Source organism: Carcharodon carcharias, chromosome 23 (assembly GCF_017639515.1).
Source record: "Carcharodon carcharias isolate sCarCar2 chromosome 23, sCarCar2.pri, whole genome shotgun sequence".
Lineage (NCBI taxonomy): Eukaryota > Metazoa > Chordata > Chondrichthyes > Lamniformes > Lamnidae > Carcharodon > Carcharodon carcharias.
The window spans coordinates 43,028,385-43,051,437 of NC_054489.1; the positions used below are offsets into that span (position 1 = coordinate 43,028,385).

At 41.7% G+C, this 23,053-nt stretch overlaps 1 protein-coding gene across 5 annotated transcripts in view; it reads left to right on the forward strand.

Annotated features, from left to right (window-relative positions):
• The window catches only part of tlk2 (tousled-like kinase 2), a 153,131-nt gene that overhangs the window by 28,033 nt on the left and 102,045 nt on the right, over positions 1-23,053 (forward strand). For 2 of the 5 annotated variants that reach the window (XM_041173335.1, XM_041173337.1), the window contains exons 2-3: positions 10,317-10,402; positions 10,843-10,980. In XM_041173335.1, coding sequence (XP_041029269.1) covers positions 10,322-10,402; positions 10,843-10,980 — 219 coding nt within the window. In that variant the 5' untranslated portion in view covers positions 10,317-10,321. The remainder of the gene's footprint in view (positions 1-10,316; positions 10,403-10,842; positions 10,981-23,053) is intronic. The other 3 variants (XM_041173336.1, XM_041173338.1, XM_041173339.1) reach the window with 3 other exon arrangements.

The following is a 23,053-nucleotide window of genomic DNA, read 5'->3' on the forward strand; positions in this document are numbered from 1 at the left end:
GATCTTGCGAAGGCACTGCTAGTGGTACTTCTCCAGTGCTTTGAGGTGCCTGCTGTAGGTTGTCCAAGTCTCTGAAGTGCAGAGAAAACCTCTGCCTAGTAAACCATGACCTTGACCTAGAAGAAATAGCTACTCTCTATCTACCCTATCAAATCCTTCAATTCTAAATACCTTAATTAGTTCACCCCTTCAACTCCTATGCTCAAAGGAATACAAACCTAGTCTACACAGCATGACGTCGTAATTTGTCCTTTTTTTGTTTTTTCTTGGAGTTGGTATTGGCCTTTTTCATAAGGCTCTATTCAAATTCAACGTTGCAGCAAAGATAAAATATGGGTGCCCTTTCTGCTGTTCACTGTGGACAGTTTTCCTAATTTGGGTTGGCCAGTATGTAAAGGAGAAATACATAAAGTTTTGGTTGTTTCGCAGATGCTTTCCCACCTGAGATTTTTTTTCCTGGAGAATGCCCCTGGACATTACGTTTACAAACTAAGTTACATAAAGCACTGAGAATCCAAGTTTATTCCTGGATGGCACATCTGACATGTTCTATATCATTGAGTGAGACTGGTAAATTAATAATAAGTCTTGGAGCCCTCCACATTTTACACTTCTTCCCAATTTATCTTTTGTATTGAGATCAAAATGACCACAATAATCACAAAGTAAATGCAGCAACTGCACAATAATAAAAATATCGAATGTTCTTGTACTGCGAATGTAGTTCACAATTCAAAGGGCTTTTGGATGTTATGCTGGCTTGATATGGTACTGTTTAAATCCATTGATTTATTAAGTAAAATGCTGCTCTAATATACCAAAAGCAACCCCACAACAGGAATTAAAGGAATGCCTGAACAAAGATAAAAATCAGTTGTAACCAATTCAAAATTCCTTTGTGCAATGTAAACACTTGGATCAGAGATTATCTCTGTGTGCTTAATGTCTGGAGATGCCAATTTATGCCTCTAAATTTTAGGGGAAGGGAAAGCAGAGTTGCATGCTTGGTGATGTGCAGTGAGAATTTCTCTTGTGAAATGTTGCGTGCTTCAGAGCATTGCCTACAAACCTTTCTCAAGCAAATGCAGACCTTGTAACGGTCAAGATTTTTCGAAAAAATTAATGGTATCTAAATGACACATGCTGTAAGTAAAGTGTAAATCAGCCAGCAGTTTGAAGTGAGGAAGGAATAATCCATGAATTGCCACAGTTGCTGGATAATTTGCACGGCTCTGCCATTGTTTGTAATAATAGCACCTCACCCATAATCTCCCAATGATTTTTATTAAATTGTTGCACTTGCACATGAATTAAACTCAGCACAGGAAATTAAATTTAGTAATTAACAGTGTTCATATCCTTTTTAAAAGCTTGATAATCATTAATTGCCAATCAGCCTCTCTGGCCCTGAAAGTGTATTCCTTCAGGTTGTGATTTGATGGATATTTAAATTTTTTACATTTGCTTCTTTCTTTTTCTCCCTCTTCCTTCTCACTCAATTCAGTTTTTATTTCCCTTTCATTCCTCTTCCTGTATTTGAATTGACATTGAATTCATCCAATCTCATTGAAGCTCCTTTTCCACCCCTCCTCTATTGTTTGTTAATTTTTAATCTCATTGGGTTAAAAAGATACATGTTTGTCCCTGTTGTCCTCACACTTGCTGGCTCACACTTCCAGCAACCTCGTGGACAGATTTTTTTAAAAACCTAAATGTGCACGACTAACTCCTAACAGTGCATGCCAAGAGACTCCCTGCTCCAGTACAATCTAGGCCATAGTAAAAGAAGTGAGGCAAAGTGTGAGTTTAAAGAGTAGAAGTGAGCTTCTGTAAAGGCCTGGGAGGGGAGTTGGCATCCAAGTGGATTAAGATGTGTAAAGTGCAGTAAGTTAACTGATAAATGAATTGCTATTTATGGTCACTGTTTAGCTATCTGACTAAATCAAAAGGCTATTCTTCGTATATTGTAATGTTAACTGGTTCATGGAGGAGTCTGTGTACAAGAGTTCTATTTTTTTCTTTATTGGCAATACTGGCTTATCACCACCTCTTTCAAAGGCAATTAGGGAAGGGCAATAAATGTTGGCCTTGCCAGCTTCGCTCACACCCCAAGAACAAATTAGGGACAAGCAATTTATTAAACCGTACCAATGTTTTTCTGTTGCATTTTGTAATTTTTGACACTGCTGAACAGTTTTATAACTTTTATTTTGGTAGTTTTTTTAACAAGAGCTAGCTAACATTCTGGCTGTAAATCAAGGAAGTTTGTCATGGGGAGGCTATTGAGTTAATAACATCAGAAAGTAACTGGGTGGTGATCAATTACTGTTTTGTCTTGCTAGACGCAAAGCTGAGTCCAGCAATTTCAGTTTGTAATCCGTGTTTTCTCGGTGTATACAGGGCTTTCGGCTTTTTGTTGTTACTCAATTTCAGTGTTTGCTTTAGTGCAAATATGATTTTGAAGCTAAGTCTCACCAGAAGCAGGAGGTATAGAGAAGATCACTTTCTGAAGGTTTACTGTGTATTTAACTGGTGTTTCACAGTGCTCTTCTGAACAAGTTGCCAAAAACAGGCCAATGTTGTACACAATGTCTGTTCTGTACTTGAATTAACTGATCATCTTCTCTGTTGTGAAAGTGTTTCTGTTGACTTTGGTCTACTGGGCTATTGAGGAGGGTACACACTTGGATTTCTGTTCTGGATAACTAGAGAGCACTTCCACAGGTTGTGTGGATACTGGTGAAGCAGAGCAAAGATTATGCTGGCACTTTATGGACTAGATTTGTTGCAGAATAGCCAAGGCTGAATGATCACTTTCAAAGAGGAGGAAGGGAGAAAATTGAGGGCATTGGAAGATTTGAAGTGTTAACTTTCCATTTGACAAGCTTGGGCTGTCGATTTGAGTGGAGATGGATTTTAATCTGGTGCCATGTTCATTCTCTGATAGAGGGATTATATACTACACAGGCATTTGAATTCCGGGTGTGGGTACAGTCTTGGTAACACAAAGAGAAGTAACAACATGTTCCACCATTGTATTGATGGATTGAGACGGAGTAAAGGTGAATAATGAAATAAATAAAACAGGAGGAATCTGAATGTTTTAGTGATGTACCAAACCAATAAGGTTGAGAGGAAAAGATCCAAAAGCAAGTGAGATAGGAACGTGTGGGATTGTTACAGATGATTGTAATCACTTCCTTTTGCTATCATTGGTTTGCTGTCACTGAAGATGATTTTGATTGCACCAGTGGATCTCCAGTGGCATTGCTCACGTGTTGCCTGGAGCACAGATGTGACGATTAACTACTTAACCTAAACTGTTTTTTTAAAGACCACTGCTCAGGTGATTCCTGTGGGGAAAGTGGTCTAATTAGACAAACCCAAGTAATTGTAGCTGCTTGTAACATCCTGAAGTTAGTCAGCGGGGAATTGTAATGACTTGTAAATTGTAGATTCCAGATTAATGACTAGCTTTTTTTTGCAAGATTGTTTTGCATCTGGTACTGTGTAAGGGGCATGCACTATAGACCAGATTATATAGAAAATGTTGCATCTAAGACTGGTCCCTTGCACATCACTTATTGTAGTGACAAACAAATTTTGTTTTATTCTTTTGAAAGCCTGTCTGGCCTGGAGTCTGAAATTGATAAGTGTATTCCGACCTGTGAAGTTCCATATTTTCACTATTCGAAAGAAATTCATTCTAAATTATGAGTGGATTCAGCAGATTATAGATTCAAGAAGCTCTTTCAAATTGTGAGATTAGACCAAGAAGCCATAATTATAAGATATCCACTACAGAAAATTATTTATGGAGGGACTGGTGATAATGTGGAACTCTCTGTTAGATGGAGTGATTGAAGCAAAAAGTATTGACACATGTATGGGGAGGCTTTGTGTATAGATGACAGATATGGGAGCGATGGGAGGTGCGGAGTATACTAAACACAGACATAGACCAACTGGTTGGCTGACCTGTTTTGTAGATTCTATGTAACACCTTTTCACTGTCTCCCATCTTGCTCATTTTCCCTTTGTATGGCCTTAATCTTCACTCTGATATCTGAAGGTCACAGACTTGAACGCATCTGGCACATAAACTGACTTGGTGATCCGTCACCAGATCTTGTGTACCATCATCAAATTCTACTGGCCTCTCCTCTGTCACCAAAAAATGTTATCCATTCAGTTGCTCCACACCTACCTTGTCCACTAACCCAAACATCTTTCATGGGTTCCCTGCCCCAGTCTTAAATCCCAATTTCCGTTAGCTCCACCTCTTTGCCAAAAGGTATTCTGTGACTGTGATTATGAGACATTAATGCTTGTCAGCATCTTTGGAGCTTTTAATGTGGTTAAGAGATCATCCCCTCACAGCTAACCTTTTCTTCTACTGGTAATGTTGTGGTTATGTTATTGGTCTAATAACTCAGGAAATGGGTTCAAATCCACCCTGAAAACTTGACAATTTGAATTAAAATCTGGAATTTTTAAAAAAGTTGGTATCAGTCAGTGAGACCATGAAGCTGTCAGAATATTGTACAAACTTAACTGGTTCATTAATGTCCCTTTTTGTGGAGGGAGGAAACCTGTCTTTCTTACCTTGTCTGCTCTGTAAGTGATTCCAGTCCCCTATCAATATGGTTGACTTCTGAAGTAGTCGCGTAAGCCACTCACTTGCATCAAAATACTGCAAGGGTTCAAGAAGGCCCACCACCACCACCATCTCAGAATATCTTGGCATAAACAATAAACGTGGGTCTTATCAGCAAAACCCACATCTCTTGAATGAATTACAAAAGCATGGGATCAGCATTCAACTGACGGCACCTATCTTGACCCTGTCCATTCTATTGTCAGGCTACTTGTCCAAAATCAAATCTTGGATAAGCCACAATTTATTCTACCATTGCCTTGGTTGCAAACAGTTTGGTTCAGACCTTGGTACTCCACAGTCTCCATCACAAAAAGTTGCCTACTAATGTTGCCCAATGAACTGATGTGTGTGCTTGCTTGCTACGGTGCTATCTTCAGAATGGTCACATATCCATAATTCAAAACAACTCTTTGGGCTAAGAAGGTAACTCTGCTGGGTGGGCAGGTGCTACCAGAATTCCTCAAGTTATGCAATTCTTTTCACTTAATTCTGTGCTCACTGTCTTTTTTTTTCTTCCCTCGTGTTCCACTCGCTATTTCTTATTAGCACTAATCACCTGTTTGTTTCTCCCAGATTTCTATATGGTCTCTTTTAAGCAATTTGGATACGGCATCAATGAACAACCCCTAAATTCATCTGGATGATTAAAATGGGGAGGCGGGGAAAAACAGGCTTTAAACCTGAATCCAGTGATATTTTCTGTGATGCGTTGGAACAGCAACACAGGAGACATAAATAGGCGATTAAGTGTCAGCCATGCTGATGAGAAACTGCTTAGAAACAGAAAAAGTGAAGGAACGCAAACAATGTGATAAACTCATCTGGTAGAATTAAAATTTTTCTATGTTCATAATTTATTAAAATAAGGAAAGGCTGACACTTAGGAGGAAGCTCCTTGATCATTTACTGCTTGAAAACTTGTGCTTGTGCATGTAATTTGCATTATCTGCAGCCATTTTGTGAAGATGTGATTTGGGGTTTCTTCTACACTGTCAAATGATGGATGGTGCACTTTCACCTGAAGCTTATCTTCCTCTCTGGATTTACCTAAAAAAGAACTGAGATATACAGAGGCAGCATGGCATATGTTAGATGGAAAGATTATCCCTTTCAGACTTCAGAATGTCCCAAAGTGCTTCATGGAAAATCATGCACTTTTCAAGTTTGTAGACCATGCATACTCAGCCATGTGATGAGTGATATAATCTGTTTTTAGTGATAGTTGAGGAATAAATGTTGGTCAAGGCACTGGGAAAACTACGGCTCAGATAGTGCTGTAGGAGATTTTTATGCCCATCTGAAATGTGAAATGAGCTCAGTTTGGGGTTGTTCTCAAGGCCTTATCCAAAAGACAGCACCTTCAATAATGCAGCACTTTTGTAGTACAGTACTACACTGAAGATCTAAATCACTTATTTCATGGCTATTGTGATGCTCCGATCTCGGGTGTGTGTTTTTATTCATGGGATGTGGGCATCAACGGCAAGACCATCATTTATTGCCCATCCTTAATTGCTCTTGAGAAGGTGGTGCTGAGCAGCCATCTTGAACATTGCAGTCCATTGGATGAAAGTGCATCCACAGCGCTGTTAGTGAGGGAGTTCCAGGAATTTGACACAAATCGAACGCGTTGGAGTGTTCCTGAATTTTGATCTGGTGACAACAAAGGAGTGGAGATATGTTTCAGGATTAAGTTTTAGATGTTGACCTTATTTAAACTCAAAGTATGAGGCAGTTCATGCTACAGCTAAATCTTTGTATTGGCAGATGGGGTTACTGCTTTAAAGTATTTTTGCCTTCATAATTTAGCTTTGCCTGAAGCAGGACTTCTGCCCTTTTAATCCAAATCTTAATTGTAGTTATGAGGTTCATCTAGCACCTGCAGGTATATTTTCATTTGTTAAATTAGGAATAATAATTGAGGTGAATGGCAAAAGAATGAGATGAGAAAAAACATTTTTACATAAAAAGTGGTTGCAAAAAAATGTTTTGGGTTGGGGGGAGAGCGGATTTTAGTAAAATAAGCCAGGATCTGGCCAAGGTAGACTGGGAACAGCTATTTTTGGAGAAATCTACTGAGGAACAGTGGGGGTTGGGGGGGTGGGGTGTTCAAAAAGGAAATGGGGAGGGTACAGGCTCAACATGTTCCCTCTAGGGTGATAGGAAGGAGTAACTAGCCCAGAGAACCATGGATGACCAGAAATATTCAGGATATGATGAGAAGGAAAAGAGGCTTTTAGCAGGAACAAGGGAAGCAAATCAGTGGAGGCATTAGTGAAGTACAGAAAGTGCAGGGTGGAGCTTAAGAAAGCAATGAAGGAGAGCAAAGAGGGTATATGAGAAAGCTCTGGCTGGTAAAAGTTGGGAAAACCCCAAGATATTCTATAAGTATATCAATGGGAAGAGGACCAAGGGGGCAATCTATGGGTAGAGTCAGAGGACATCGCTAGCGTGTTGAACGAATACTTCACATCCGTCTTCACCCAAGAGAATGAGGATGAAGGTATTGAACTCTGGGAGAAAGACTGCAAGGTTCTTGAGCAAATTGATATAGGGAGTGACAGAGTATTGGAGGTGTTGGCAGGCTTAAAAGTGGACAAATCTCCAGGGCTGGATGATTTGTGTCCCAGACTGCTGAGGGAGGCAAGGGAGGAGATTGCAGGGGCTCTAACCCAAACTTTTAATTCCTCTCTGGCCACGGGGGAGGTGCCAGAGGACTGGAGAACAGCTAATGTGGTTCTGCTATTTAAGAAGGGTTGTAGAGATAAGCCAGGGAATTACAGGCCAATGAGTCTCACATCAGTGGTAGGGAAACTATTGGAGAAAATTCTGAAGGAGAGAATCTTGGAGAGGCCAGGTTTGATCATGGATAGTCAGCATGGCTTTGTCAGAGGGAAGTCATGCCTAACAAATTTGATTGAATTTTTTGAGGAGGTGACTAGATGTGTAGATGAGGCAGTTAATGTAGTTTATATGGATTTCTGCAAAGCCTTTGACAAGGTCCCACATGGGAGACTTATAAAGAGGGCAAATGCACATGGGATACAGGGTAATTTGATAAGGTAGATTCAAAATTGGCTTAGTTGTAGGAGACAGAGGGTGATGACAGAAGGATGCTTTAGTGGCAGGAAGCCAGTGTCCAGTGGCGTACCACAGGGATCTGTGCTGGGTCCCCTATTATTTGTCATTTATATAAACAACAGATGACTATATGGGGGGTAAGATTAGTAAGTTTGCGGATGACACAAAGATTGGCTGGGTGGTTAACGGTGAGGTTGAGTGTCTTGGGCTACAGGAAGATATAGATGGGATGGTCAAATGGGCAGATAAATGGCAGATAGAATTTAACCCTGAAAAGTGTGAGGTGATACACTTTTTGGAAGGAGCAATTTGACAAGGAATTATTCAATGAAAGACATGACACTAGGAAGTTTTGAGGAACAAAAGGACAAGGAACCTTGGCGTGTGTGTCCATAGATCTCTGAAGGCGGTGGGACATGTTAGTGGGGTGGTGAAAAAGGCATATGGGACACTTGCCTTTATCAATCGAGGCATAAATTACAAAAGTAGGGAGATCATGTTGGAGTTGTATAGAACCTTGGTGAGGCCACAGCTGGAGTACTGTGTGCAGTTCTGGTCGCCACATTATAGGAAGGATGTGATTGCACTGGAGGGGGTGCAGAGGAGATTCACCACGAAGTTGCCTGAGATGAAACATTTAAGTTATGAAGAGAGGTTGGGTAGACTTGGGTTGTTTTCGTTGGAGTAGAGAAGACTGAGGGGTGACCTGATTGAGGTGTACAAGATTATGAGGGACATGGACAGGGTGGATAGGGAGCAGCTGTTCCCCTTAGTTGAAGGGTCAGTCACGAGGGGACATAAGTTCAAGGTGAGGGGCAGGAGGTTTAGGGGGAATGTGAGGAAAACTTTTTTACCCAGAGGGTGATGACGGTCTGGAATGCACTGCCTGGGAGGTTAGTGGAGGTGGGTTGCCTCACACCCTTTAAAAAGTACCTGGATGAGCACTTAGCCTTGAATGTTATGATGTGCCATGAGCCAAGTTCTGGTAATTGGGATTAGGTAGGTAGGTCAGGTGTTTCTCATATGTCGGTGCAGACTCGATGGGCCAAAAGGCCTCTTCTGCACTCTGTGATCCTGTGGGATTTGGGATGCACTGCCTGATAGGGTACAGATTCAATAGTCACCTGAAGGGAAGTGGCTAAATACTTGAAGGAGAAAAAATTGCAGCAATGGAGGAAAGAGCTGGGACAGTGGAAGTAACTCTTCGAAATAGCTGGCATAGGCTCGATAAATGAATGGTCATCACCTTCTCTGCTGTACTATTCTCATTTTTTTATTCATTCATGGGATGTGAGTGTCACTGGCTAGGACAGCTATATTGCCCATTCCTAATTGATTAAATCATGATTCTAAGTAGGCTGTACCTTTGCTCTCCAATAATCAGACCTATCAGCTTCCAGCTCAGCGACTGGTACAGACGGTAATGTCAGATTTATGGCAATTTATGTTGCTGTACTGGCTTGTGCCAACTAATTATTGCTTGAACATCCTGTCTGTGCACGAACTACTTGATTTCCTGGAACCAGGAGCCAAAGCCGAAACAATACCAAACATTTATTGGTAAAACCTCTGATTCAGATGATAGGACAGTGCTGCAGTTTCTGATTGGATGATGTGAGAGTCCATCATTGGAGATGGCCTGGTACTCTTGAATCAGTGTGATGTTGAGTCAGTTGTTCATTAATACAGCAGCTTCAAGGCCCCTGTCCTGGTGTTTCAAGACTATGGATTGTTTCAGGCCAGTCTTTTTACTCAGCTCTTTTTCTCTTCACCCTGCGGTTTGCCCATCCCCCAAGAAAAACAAAGCCCCTGTGATATTGCACATGGGGTAATCAAAGTCATGTGTGGTCATTGGCTGAAAGGATATAATTGACATTAGTGTGCACAGACATAATTCATTTCCAATTGTAGTCATGAGTTTTGATCCTATTTTGTAAAATACTGTTTATAGCTAATTTGCAAAACTTGAGAAAAATTTGGAAGCAAGGAAGTGGTTAATTAGAGCATTGGAGTTTCTGCAGTGTTGGCTGAGGAACTAGGAGATGCAAAAGTGAGATATCGGTGCCCCAGAATTGGTGTGAAGATTGTTACAGTGTGACAAGTTTACATAGGCAATTTGCATTACATTACAAAAATGAACATAGGAATTTATAATGTGAGAAGTTGACAGCAGGAAATTAGATTTTGTAGATGGAAAGTGAGGACTTGCATGAGGTTTTTACTCCAATGTTTATTCCTTACATTCTATCATCTAGTTCCCCTCCAGTATGATAAGAGGGCTTGGCCTAAATAGCCAAGTGGTTATGGTACTGGGTTTGTAACCCCAAGATCAAGAGTTCAAATCTCACAATGGCAAACTATGAAACCAATATAACTTCATCTGAAACAGATGGAAACGGGTTTGTACTCGAAAGAGTTCCAGTATGATAAGAGGTTGGAAACTTCTTATCTGGGCAGACACGGGCCTAAGCAGGATGACATTTTGCCTTTATTTGCACTTTCCTATTAACACAGTTGAGTTTCACAATGGAGCACATCTGAGAGTCATCTGAATTTTGTACTCTTTCTTTTCCAGTAGAAATGATGGAAGAATTGCACAGTCTGGATCCACGGCGACAGGAGCTGCTGGAGGCAAGGTTCACTGGAATGGGCGTCACCAAGGTGAGAGATTTAATAGTATGAGATGGTGATGATACAGTATTCATCATCCAGGAAAAACATACGACCTGTTGGGACAAATGAGTTCTAAGTTTCTGAACAGCTGCCTCATCATGTTTGGTGCACAGCTTTGACTTAACTTGCTTTGTTATATAAGAATATTTCCTTTTTGGCTAATTAAAATGTATGTAGTGTACTGCCTGTTTCTTTAATGCTACAGTAAGCGATAGCAGAGTGTAAAATTCCAGTGCACTAGCTTGTCTTACGAGTCAATGTTGAGTATCTTAGCCATATGGACTGGGGAATTTCTAGACTTGATCCTTGGACTGTACTGAATTAACTGAGCTCAGCTGAAATGCTAGTAATGGTGCTCCAAGTATCCTTAGTGCCTCTGGATCAGTAAGGGAAAATTGGCCAGGTTCATGTTCCTGCTTGCTTTCTAGGAATCCCTGCTGCAAGTGGATGTTGGGAGAAGAGACAATTGGGATCAACACCGGCAGCCAATAACACCCTTTAAACATAAAGAAGAGAATAAAACCTGCACTTACGTCGTGCCTTTCACAACTTCAAGACATCCCACAGCAAGTTAATTACTTCTGGATTGTGGTCATTATTGTAATTTAGAGAAACATGGCACCCAATTTGGCATGGGTGAGATCTTCCAAAAAAAACGCAGCGTAGACATATGACCAGATAATGTTTTGGTCATGTTGGTTGAGGGATAAATATTTTCCAGCACACTGGAGAGAACTTCCTGTTCTTTGAAATAGTACTACGTGTTCTTTTATGTTCACCTGAGAAGATTCTCAGAGGGCTGATGGGATCTGTTTAACAGCAACAACAACTACCTAAATTTACATTGTGCCTTTAATGTAACGACACATCCCAATTTGCTTCTCATGAGTATAATAAAACAAAATATAGCACTGAACCGCATTCATGATATATTAGGCCAGATGATCAAAAGCTTGGTCAAAGGGGAAGGTTGGAGGTAGGTAAGTAGGAGTGTCTTAAAGGAGGAAAGTGAGGTAGAAAGACAGAGAGGTGCCAGGAGGAAATTCTAGGGCTTGGGCCTGAGGCAGCTGAGGACACGGTTACTAATGGTAGAGCCATTATAATCGGGAATGTACAAGAGGCCAGAATTAGAGAAGTGCAGGTATCTCAGAGTTGTGGCGTGGGAGGAGATTACAAAGATTGGGAGGGCAAGGCCATGGAGGGATTTGAAAAAAAGGGTGAGAATTTTAAAATCGAGATATTGCTTGATTGGTAGCTAATGTAGGTCAGCAAACACAGGTGATGGGGGAACGAGACTTGGTGTGAGTTAAGTTACAGGCAGCAGAGTTTTAGGTGACCTCAAGTTTACAGAGGGGAGGATGTTTTGGAATAGTTGAGTCTAGAGGTAACAAAGGCATGAATGAGGGTTTTAGCAGCAGGTGAGCTGAGACAAGGATGACGTATGGAGGTGGAAATAGGCAGTCTTAGTAATGGCATGAATGTGAGGTCAGAAGCTCATCTTGGGATCGAATGTGACCCAAAGGTTGGGAACATACTGGCTTAATCTCCGGGAGATTGCAAGAGAGATGGTTAAAGTTGGTAGCTCGGGATTGGAGTTTGCAGCAGGGCTGGAAAGAATGGCTTCACCCTTCCCAATATTTAATTGAAGGAAATTTCTGTTCATCCAGTACTGGATGTCGGATAAGCAGTCTGATAATTGTGAGAGGTGCTGGTGAGGTTGAGCTGGGTGTTATCATCACACGTGTAAAAACTAGCTCTGTGCTTTTGGATGATGTCGCCAAGGGGCAGCCTGTAGATGAGAAGTAGGAGGGTACTAAGCGCAGATCCTTGGATGACACCAGAGGTCACGATGCAGAGCAGGAAGAGAAGCCATTGCAAGTAATACTTTGGCTACAATTAGATAGATAAGAATGGAAGCAGGTGCAAGCAGTCCCACACAGCTGGATAAAGGTGGAGAGGTGTAGGAAGAGGATAGTATCAACGGCTGAGCAGGGATAATTTATCTTTATCACTGCCACAACGAATGTTATTTTTGACTTTGAGAGCTGTTTTCATTATTGTGACATTGGAAATCTGGAGGGACTCAGACATGGAGTTCCGGGAAAGATGGGAACAGATTTGGGTGGCATTTCATTTAACATCTCACCTGAAAGATGGCATGCCCCGTGGTACAATACTGAGGGCATGCTGTGCTGTCAGTATCGGCTTGCATTGTGTGCTCGTGCCTCTGAGTTGGGGCTTGAACACGTTACCTTTTGATTCAGAGGCAGTTGGACCACCACTGAGCCAAGGTGTAGCAAATTGTCTTGAGGCACTTTACCAATTTGTTAGGGGGTGTGGCAGCAAATGGATTTCCACACAAAGCAGAGATTTGCAGACAAATTAGACTTGGTTGCCAGAGGTAATGTTTGAAGAGAGTTTGAGGTAGGGAGAGATGGAGCAGAGGAGGAGAGGGTTTTGGGAAGAAAATAAGAGAGGAGGATCCAAATGACTGAGCTGGTCATCAACAGTCAGATTGCGCTACAGGCTTGGCCATTAACGGTAGTGTTAGTTTTTGTACAATGCACTAAGCCTCTAGTGGCAGAATCCAGTGCTACAGGATTGTAATAATGGAAAATTGCTCACAACATTTTCTTGCTTTGATTATTGCTGAGTTCTTAGATGGGTGTACTCCCTTCAAAATTGGATGTAGTTTACAAATGTCTTTCATCTTGGAAACTGCTTGTGAGCAATGTGAATTCAGAATTGTGAGGAACACCTTCATTAGGTTGTTGTTTACTCCGACCGCCTGAACATTGGTCACTCAATTTCTAGCTGTTTCAAGATTTCCACCACACAGCACAAGTCTAAAAATAAGCCAGACTATAGTCCCAGTTCTCCCCTGCTGTTTGATTTCAAAGGTCAAGGGCAGAACTTTGGATCAAGGGGAGCATCTTGTTTGTAAATAGCGAAGAATGTGCTATGTAGCAGAACCTTTGTAGCTGCAGAAAATGCTCACAACTCTATGCTTATCATGTATTGAAAGAAGCTGTTGAATTGGGCAACACACTTTTTACTGCCCCCTCCCCCCCCCAGATGTACCTTTGAGCAGAATGAGTTTATATTCTCTCGAGTTTAGTAGATTGAGAGGTGATCTCATTGAAACACAACATTCTAACACAGCTTGACAGTGTAGGTACTGGGAGGCTGTTTTCTCCTGGCTGAGGATTCCAAAACAAGGGAGCATGATCAGGATAAGTGATCAGACATTTAGGACTGAGATTGGAAGAAATTTCTTCACTCAGAATCATTGGAATTCTCTACCTCACAGGGTGGTGTATGCTCAGTCATTGAGTATGTTCAAGACTCAGATTGATAGATGTTTGTAAACTATGAGAATCAAGGGATATGAATATCGGGTTAGAAATTCAAAAAGTACATCAGCTATCATCTTATTGAATGGTGGAACAGATTAGAGGTTGGGGGGAGGGGTGCAGGGGCTTGGTATCTGGGCATGGCTTACTCCTCTTATTTTTTTCTTTTTAAAAACCTTGTTAGGCTTCCAACCTTTGGACATTTCTTTTACTTTTCAATTCGTATGAAAGCTATAAACTGTAATATTTCCAGGGCATTGTTCAATTGCATTATGACAAGATGCGGCATTGACGACTTGTCCGTCTGAACCATAAGCATGGCCTCTGCTCCTTTATAGCACCTGGATATAGACCATGTGCATGTATGTAGCCTGTGCCCACAGTTTGTTGTTTCGACTGGGTAATTAATTAGTAAAGACCTTGAGGGAAGAAAATACTTTATTTTACAAGAAGTGTGTGTCCATCAAATGTGTTCTTGATAATTCAGACGTTTTAAATGTTAATCACCAATTAGTGATTATATTAAAAAGCCAGCTTCAAAGTTTTTCCTGTATGGCAAATCAGTTGGATAAATCTTGTGCACACTTCTAAATGGGGCTACTGTATGAAGTATAGATGGAATAGTGAAAATGTGGATTCTAACCAAGATAATGAAACTAATTTCAGTATTCGGGTATTGATCTGAAAAGTTGTTAGATGAGAACTGAATTCTGTAAATTATCTCTACCCCGTCAACTTGGGTAAAACTTTACAACTGCTTTTTTCCTTTCTGACTTACTGTTTTATTGTAGTTGCTGTTGGCATTTGGCAGTTACTACTGTCTCTGATCTATACTGCACGTGCCTTGGAGAGCTCTTGATGCTGCCACCGGTTGTTATCTAAACTGAATTACGTTCCCATCTTCTTCTCCCCCCCCCCGCCCCCCCCCCCCACCAACCCCCAACACACACAACTAAATAAATGTATGAGCCCATGCCAAGGGCAGTACTAAATATGTTGATGAGGGTCCAACTTCCTCCAGCCAGCCGATGGTGGGAATGAACCTGTGATTTGTAACTATTAAACAGCGGCTTGTGCACTGTTGTTTCTCCTTTGCCAGACCCAAGGACACTAGTTTGAGGTACAAGTGGGGCAGGTTGCATTGCTTCTACTTCAAGCCATTCTGTGATACAAACTGCCACCTTCTCTTGTCAGGTTTCAATGCCACTTAGACTGCTGGTATGAATGTCTTTGTCAGCTGTCTGTAATTAGCTTTTATGACATGGCGTTGAAGTAATCTCTAGTTCCTGATGGGGTTGAATCTACAGACCAAAAACAGAATTACCTGGAAAAACTCAGCAGGTCTGGCAGCATCGGCGGAGAAGAAAAGAGTTGACGTTTCGAGTCCTCATGACCCTTCGACAGAACTTTCCTGCTGAGTTTTTCCAGGTAATTCTGTTTGTGTTTTGGATTTCCAGCATCCGCAGTTTTTTTGTTTTGAGTCTACAGAACTGCCTGAGATTTGGTAATAAGTTGGCACCTATTCCATCGGGGCTGCAGGCATAGGCAATGAAGCACCTCTCTGATGGTGTAGAGGATTCCTGTCTAAACAATTTTTTTGTTGGGGGGGGTGGTGGTGTGTGGGGTCAATATATAGAACACTTTGGGTAGAATCTGTATTATGCAGGACTTAACAGCTGGTTCTGGCACCTAGCAGCCCCAATACTGACATACCAAGCACCTCTGGCACTGACATCTCTCCTCTTATTTGTCATAGTTATTCCTCAATAAATCTAGATTATACACTGAGGAGGGAACGATAACCAACTGAAACCTGATGAAGAGGTTTGAGTTTTAATTTACATTTTTATGTGGCATGTGAGCAGAAGTCACACTCCAGCACTTGTTTCTCTATAAAAATTGATGCTGTTGACTGGGAGCTAACACTGAATATAAATGTGGTGTTGAATTTCTCCTTGACTCACTGACCAAGATCCGTTTTTATATCAGGCCGAGTGTATCTTTACTGCAGCTCCCCTTCAAGCCGCGGTTCTGCTGTATCACTGATGTGCTACCATTCATTATGCTTGAATTCTGGACAGTCAGGAAAGCCCATGTGTGACATTGCCAAGTGCTGATTTGCAGCGAGCCTTGCTGACAGTCCAAAACTATGGTGGTATTATTATTTATTTTATTGTTGTTGTTATTATTATTACCTTACTTGGATTAATGATGAGGCCTGCAAGTGCTCATGAAACCATAAAGGTTTTGGACCTTAAAAGTAATTGTGCCTATTGGTTTAAGCATACTGCTAAGCTCCAGAGTGCCATCACAGACACTGCACAAAAGTAAATGCTCTTTACTCAACCAATTCAATTGGACAAGATTTAAGGCTAGATGATTTCATTCACACCAACACATGACCAGCAAAGTGACTTACAATGATTTAGTTAACTTTGCAGTTACTTCATCTGTGTTACAACATGTAATTATAGAGTTGTTACAGTGTGGAAGTAGGCCATTAAGCCCATCATGTCTGCAATAGTGCCATGGCATTATTTGACAACCTTTGGTGTGTTGTAGCTTTGGACAGCAGCCTGCTAACCTTACAAAGGAGTAAGCTATGGAGATTTTTTTTTCTTCCTTTGTGGTTAATTTAATTCATTTTGAATTTAATCACTTTTTTGCATACAACGCAATGTTGTATGCAAAATGATGTTACAGAAGATCATTAAAAGCTGGAATATTAATGGCGGATCCGTCACTCAATTCTTTCTTGTGTAGTTATTGCTTGATGTGGTGCCTGTGTTTCATTTTTCATTTAGGCATTTACACAGGCACAGTTTCAAAATTGCAGCTTGTACCCACATTCTAACATGTCTGATTTCTAAATAGTTCTTAAAATCGATTCATCATTACCTCTCGCGTACGCTAACCTACGATGTCCTAACTGCTTCTTAGTTCAACATTATATCCCACCTGTCCTCTGACAGATTCTCGATTCTGTTTGGTTACACCTTTGCTCGATGAGAGATGGACATGAGCTATCGAGTGCAATGGTGAACTGTACTACTAGAATACCTCAGCCTAGTAGCTGTAACATGTATATTGTTGCTGGGGCACTCTCAGCAGTCAGCTCTCTGGGGTCTATCTATCTTTTTTAGAGAGCAGTTCTTCCTTGTTTACCATGGTCTAAGGGCGTAAATGGGTCAGTTCAAGGAATGTTTTTTGTTTAGGTTTGAAACCCTTGTATTCAGGCCATGCCATGTTCTTTACAAAAGAAACTATCCTGATAGTTGATGCCTTTAAGACTAGGGTTTAATTTTTAAAAAGCATCATTCAATTGGAAAAATATTAAGGGAGAAATAATCTCTCTTTGCCAGCTGGTGGGAAATGTGTATTTCTGCCCCTTGGATGCAAACTAGCTCTTTTGTAGTGACTGTTTGTCCAAGAATGGATGTGACGAAAGGCTTGTTACTACATCAGCCCCTGGCAGCAAGGTTGGCAGGATTCACTCCTGACAACTCGGCTAAGACTTGTGCTTCTCAATGGGAATGGTGGTTTTATGAAACCACTCTGTAGGGTCCACATCTAATTCAGTTGCTGCATTTTGTGGGCTTGTTTAGAATTGTTCAAACAGTTACCTGGGCTGGCAGGTTTGCCAGCTGATTTGCCTGGAGTTAGCTGCTCATGGCTGGAGAGATAACTGGGCTACTACATGGAGAGTAAATCTGGTTAGGACACCCTGTTCCTGATCATTATTCAGTGACCCCATTGGTTGGTGCTCATGCATATTGATTAGATGTAGATTAAGGACAGAATTGTAACTGGGCTATCATGCCATTTAGAGCCAAAACTGCCTGACGTTTATTTGAGGCTCACATGTAAAGAGGAGCCCTGTAGGAAAGATGTTGGAGAGCTGCACACATCTATGGTTTTGTGCTTGTAGCTTTAAGGTCTCCAAGGGAGGAGACCAAACACAATTGGTGGGCTGAGGCAGTGAAAATTGCCATTGTAATTCTGTATTCCTGGCCAGTGTTTGGTATTACAACATTGAGCAGAGGAATTTGATGACCCCATAGCCTGAAGTTGCCCTCCTACTGGCAAAGACAGATCTATTAAATACATAATGATAAATTTATATTGCTGAGAACTTTGTGCCAAAAACAAAATGGTAGCATGAGCCATTACAGGCAGCATCTATTTAAACACATGACTGGTGATACCCCATGCTTCCAGAGGGATGGTCTTTATGCAATACCAGTCACAGTACATGTCACTGCCTTGCTTACCTCCTGACCATCAGCCCTAAAAGTGAATGGGAGTTATTCCTTACAAAGCACCTGAATTTTATGCCATTGGGAGCAGGAGTAGGCCATTCAGTCCTTCAAGCCTGCTCTGTCATTTGATAAGATCATGGCTGATCTGGTTGTGGTTTCCATTCCACTTTGACCCCCATAACGCTTGACTATCAAAAATCTATCTAACTTAACCTTGAATAAATTCAATGATCCAGCCTCCACTGCTTTCTAGGGAAATAAATTCCACGCACTAACAACCCTCTGAGAGAAAAAAATTATCCTTCATCTCCATCTTAAAAGGGAGATCTCTTATTCTTAAACTGTCTCCTAGTTCTAGTCTCCCTCACAAGAGGAAAAAAACCTCCCTCTATCCACTCTTATCAAGTCCCCTCAGGATCTTATGTGTTTCAATAAGATCACTTCTCATTCTTCTAAACTCCAATGAGTATAGTTCCAATCTATTTAACTTCATAAAATAAGCTCTTCATCCCTGGGATGAGTGAATGAACCTTCTTTGAACTGCTTCAAACACAATTATATCCTTTCTCAAATAAGGATATCAAAACTGTACACTTTCCTATGTTTAAGTTCCACTCCCCTTGCAATAAACAACGTTCCATTTGCCTTCCTAATCACTTGCTGTACCTGCATACTAACTTCTTGTGACTCATGTACCAGGACACCCGGATCCTTCTGAACCACAGAGTTCTGAAAGCTCTCTCCATTTAAATAGTATACTGCTTTTCTGTCATCCTCCTGTGGCCACTCAAACCAGGCGTTCCCCATTATGATTAGAGAACTGCACTTTGGATTGAATGAATGGGCCAGAATTAGGAGGGAAGTGGGCTGCTGAGTTAGGTGCAGGTCCGTTGAATCAGGCCAGGATTTGCAGGAGAGTTCCTTTTCAGATTCTGACGGACCCACTGTGTATTCCTAACTGGCAGTTTCTTTATCCACATCTCTTGAAAAATAACTTGCTCCTGGAATGTTTCCGTGCACTTCAGTAGTGATCAGCTGAGTGTGCCAATTGCCTGAGGAAATAGTGAGAGGAGGGAAAAAAGATTATAGATATGAAACCAACTTGCTTCCACATATAATGAACTTTGTTTCAAAAGACCAGAAATCCCTGGAAACATCTTAACTTGGCTGAGGTTTTTGGACTTGTTTTTGAAGAAGGAAGGGGGAAGAAGCACATTTTTGCTTTGTCCAGAAGCTACCAAATATTGGATGAAAAAGTGTTAATTCTGCTTGTCACTGTTTAATGCTGTAAGCTGCGGCTGGGTCCTGTTACGTAATGCCCCAAAGGTTCATCAGCAATTCTGACTCTTGCACTATGAAGCGTGTGCTCTTATTAAAAAATGTTTGACTGTTCAGTGCAATTAAAGATGAAAAACAATCCTTTTATAGTGACGTCCTGCTGGAAAGTTAAACACTACAACCCCGGCACAAAAAGGAACCCTGTAATTTGAGATCTGAAGGCGGTAGTTGGTAACCTAGATGTAAAATGGAGTTTGTACAATGAAAACAGGTGACCTATTCTTAAAAATATAAGTGAGATGGGATATTCCAAGAAAGGAAGTAACTGTAGTAACAATATTGCAATTCGTGGTATTGTGTTCATAATTCTGGAGTTTTTTTCTACTGCTGTATAAATATGTTTGACAGTAATCAGACTCTGAAATCCATTCATCAATGAAAAATGCAGTACAGGAAATTGGGGCAATTCTTAAAATTATTTGGCAACCCCACACTAATCCGATTCTTCCCACTCGCAGAATCCTGGAGCTTTAGGGCCTTGGTAGCCAAAGACATAGCTGACAATGGTGGAGAGGTTAAAATTGGGGATGCTTAAGAGGCCAGAAGTGAAGGAGCGCAGATATCTGTGTTGTGCTGCAGGAGGTTATAAAGATGGGGAGGATTGAGATCATGTGGGGATTTGAAAGCAAGGATGAGAATTTTAAAGTCTGGTTCTACTTAACAGGGAGCCAATGTAGGTCAGCAAGCACAGGAATGTATAGGAGGACGGTGTTTGTGCGAGTTAGGGCAGCAGACCTTTGGACGACTTTGGGTCTATGGAGGGCAGAACATGGGAGACTGGCCAGGAGTGTGCTGGAATAGACAAGTGTAGAGGTAAGAAAGGCATGAGGATGAGGGTTTCAGCAGCAGATGAGCTCAGGTGGATACAGCAATCTTAGTGTTATTGTGTTTATGTGGTTGGAAGCTTATTTCAAGTGAATTATGACACCAAGGATGAGAATAGTCTGGTTCAGCTGCACAGAGAAAGGAATGGCATTGGTAGTCAGCGAATGGGATTTGTGGGGGTGACTGAAGACGTTGGCTTTGTCTTCCCAGTATTTAGTTGGAGGAAACTTCAGCCCATCCAGTGGATGTCAGATAAGCAATTTGACAATTTAGAGACTGTGGCGGAGTTGGGAGAGGTGGCGGTGAGGCAGAGCTGGTTGTCATCAGTGTACATGTGGAAACTAACATGTTTTTGGATGATGTTGCTGAGGGGCAATGTATAGGTGAGAAATAGGAAGGGGCCAAGGATAGATTCTGGGGAGAACATCAGAGACTACTGTATGGGAGTGGGAAGAGAAGCCATTGCAGATGGTTTTCTGGCTATGATTAGATAGATAAGAAGGAACCGGGTGAGTGCAGTCCCAACCAGCAGGGTAACAGTGACGAGGCAGTAGAGGAGGATAGTGTGGTCAACCAAAGGCTGCAGACGTTATGAAGGACAAGGAGGTAAAATTTGCCATTGTCACAGTCACATAGGATGTCATTTGTGACCTTTGGGAAGAGCTATTTTGTTACTGTGGCAGGGCAGAAACCTGATTGGATGAATTCAGACATGTAGTTCTAGGAAAGATGGGCACAGATGTGGGAGGTGGCAAGGCGTTCGACAGCTTGGGAGAGGAACGGGAGATAGGAGATGCTGCGACATCTTGCAAGGACAGAGCTCAAGGATATTTTTTAGGAGAGGGGTGATGATGACAGATTTGAAGAAGAGGGGAATGGTACCCAGGATAGAAAACTATTAATAATCAGCTAACATGGGAGCCAGGAAGAATAGTTGGGTGGTCAGCAGTTTAGTGGGAGTAGGGTCTAGGGCAGAGGTGAGTCTCGTGCACAAGATGAGCTTGGAGAGTGTGTAAGGCGAGATAGGAGAGGAGCTAGTTCAGGGCTAGGGCAGGTGGGGGAACCTTAAAGTTTGGGCTGGTGGAGAAATGAGGGTAGTAGTAGAAGCAGCTGAATGGATGGTCTCGACCTTGGTGAAAAAGAAGTCCATGTGCTTCTCAAATTTATTGAAGGTGAGGGTGGAAGGTACTTGGGCAAGGGCTTTAAGAGGGTGCTTTTTTCACTTACAGAAGAGAAGCTAGGGGATATCTTTGCATTTCAGGAAGATCCTGGGATAGTGAGAAATTTTAGGAGATGGGAGCAGGAATTGATGATGCTTTATCTGGTCCATTCAGACCTGGTGCGAATAGAACCATAGAACACTACAGCACAGAAAACAGGCCATTCGGCCCTTCTAGTCTGTGCCGAAATATTATTCCGCTAATCCCATTGACCTGCACCCAGTCCATAACCCTCCAGACCTCTCCCATCCATATATCTATCCAATTTATTCTTAAAACTTAAGAGTGAGCCCGCATTTACCACGTCAGATGGCAGCTCATTCCATACTCTCACCACTCTCTGAGTGAAGAAGTTCCCCCTAATGTTCCCGCTAAACCTTTCCCCTTTCATCCTAAAGCCATGTCCTCTTGTGTTTATCTCTCCTAATCTAAGTGGAAAGAGCCTACTCACATTTACTCTGTCTATACCCCTCATAATTTTGTAAACTTCTACCAAATCTCCCCTCATCCTTCTACGTTCCAAGAAATAAAGTCCTAACCTGTTTAATCTTTCCCTGTAACTCAACTTCTTAAGACCCGGCAACATCCTAATACATCTTCTGTGCACTCTTTCAATCTTACTGATATCCTTCCTGTAGTTAGGCGACCAGAACTGCACACAATACTCCAAAGTTGGCCTCACCAATGTCTTATACAACCTCACCATAACATCCCAACTCCTATACTCAATACTTTGATTTATGAAGGCCAGTATGCCAAAAGCTTTCTTCACAACCCTGTCAACTGTGTCGCCACTTTCAGGGAATTATGTATCTGAACTCCCAGATCCCTTTGTTCCTCCGCACTCCTCAGTGCCCTACCATTTACTTTGTATGTCCGACCTTGGTTTGTCCTTCCAAAATATAACACCTCACTTTTCCACATTAAATTCCATCTGCTATTTTCTGGCCCATTTTTCCAGTTGGTCCAGATCCCTCTGCAAGCTTTGAAAGCCTTCCTTGCTGTCCACAACGCCTCCAATCTTAGTGTCATCAGCAAACTTGCTGATCCAATTTACCATATTATCATCCAAATCATTGATATAGACAACAAACAACAATGGTCCCAACACAGGTCCCTGAGGCACACCACTAGTCACAGACCTCCAGTCTGAGAAGCAATCATCCACTACCACTCTGTCTTCTCCCAAACAGCCAATTTCGAATCCAGTTTACAACCTCTCCATGGATACCAAGTGTCTGAACCTTCTGAACTAGCCTCCCATGTGGGACCTTGTCAAAGGCCTTACTAAAGTCCATGTAGACAACATCCACAGCCTTTCCTTCATCTACTTTCTTGGTAACCTCCTCGAAAAACTCTACAAGGTTCGTTAAACATGACCTACCACGCACAAAGCCATGCTGACTATCCTTAATCAGCCCTTGGTTGTCCAAATAATTGTATATCCGATCTCTCAGAACACCTTCCAATAATTTACCTACTACTGACATCAGGCTCACTGGCCTGTAATTACCTGATTTATTTTTGGAGCCTTTTTTAAACAACGGAACAACATGAGCTACCCTCCAATCCTCTGGCACCTCACCCGTGGCTAAGGACATTTTAAATATTTCTGCCAGGGCCCCTGCAATTTCTACACTAGGT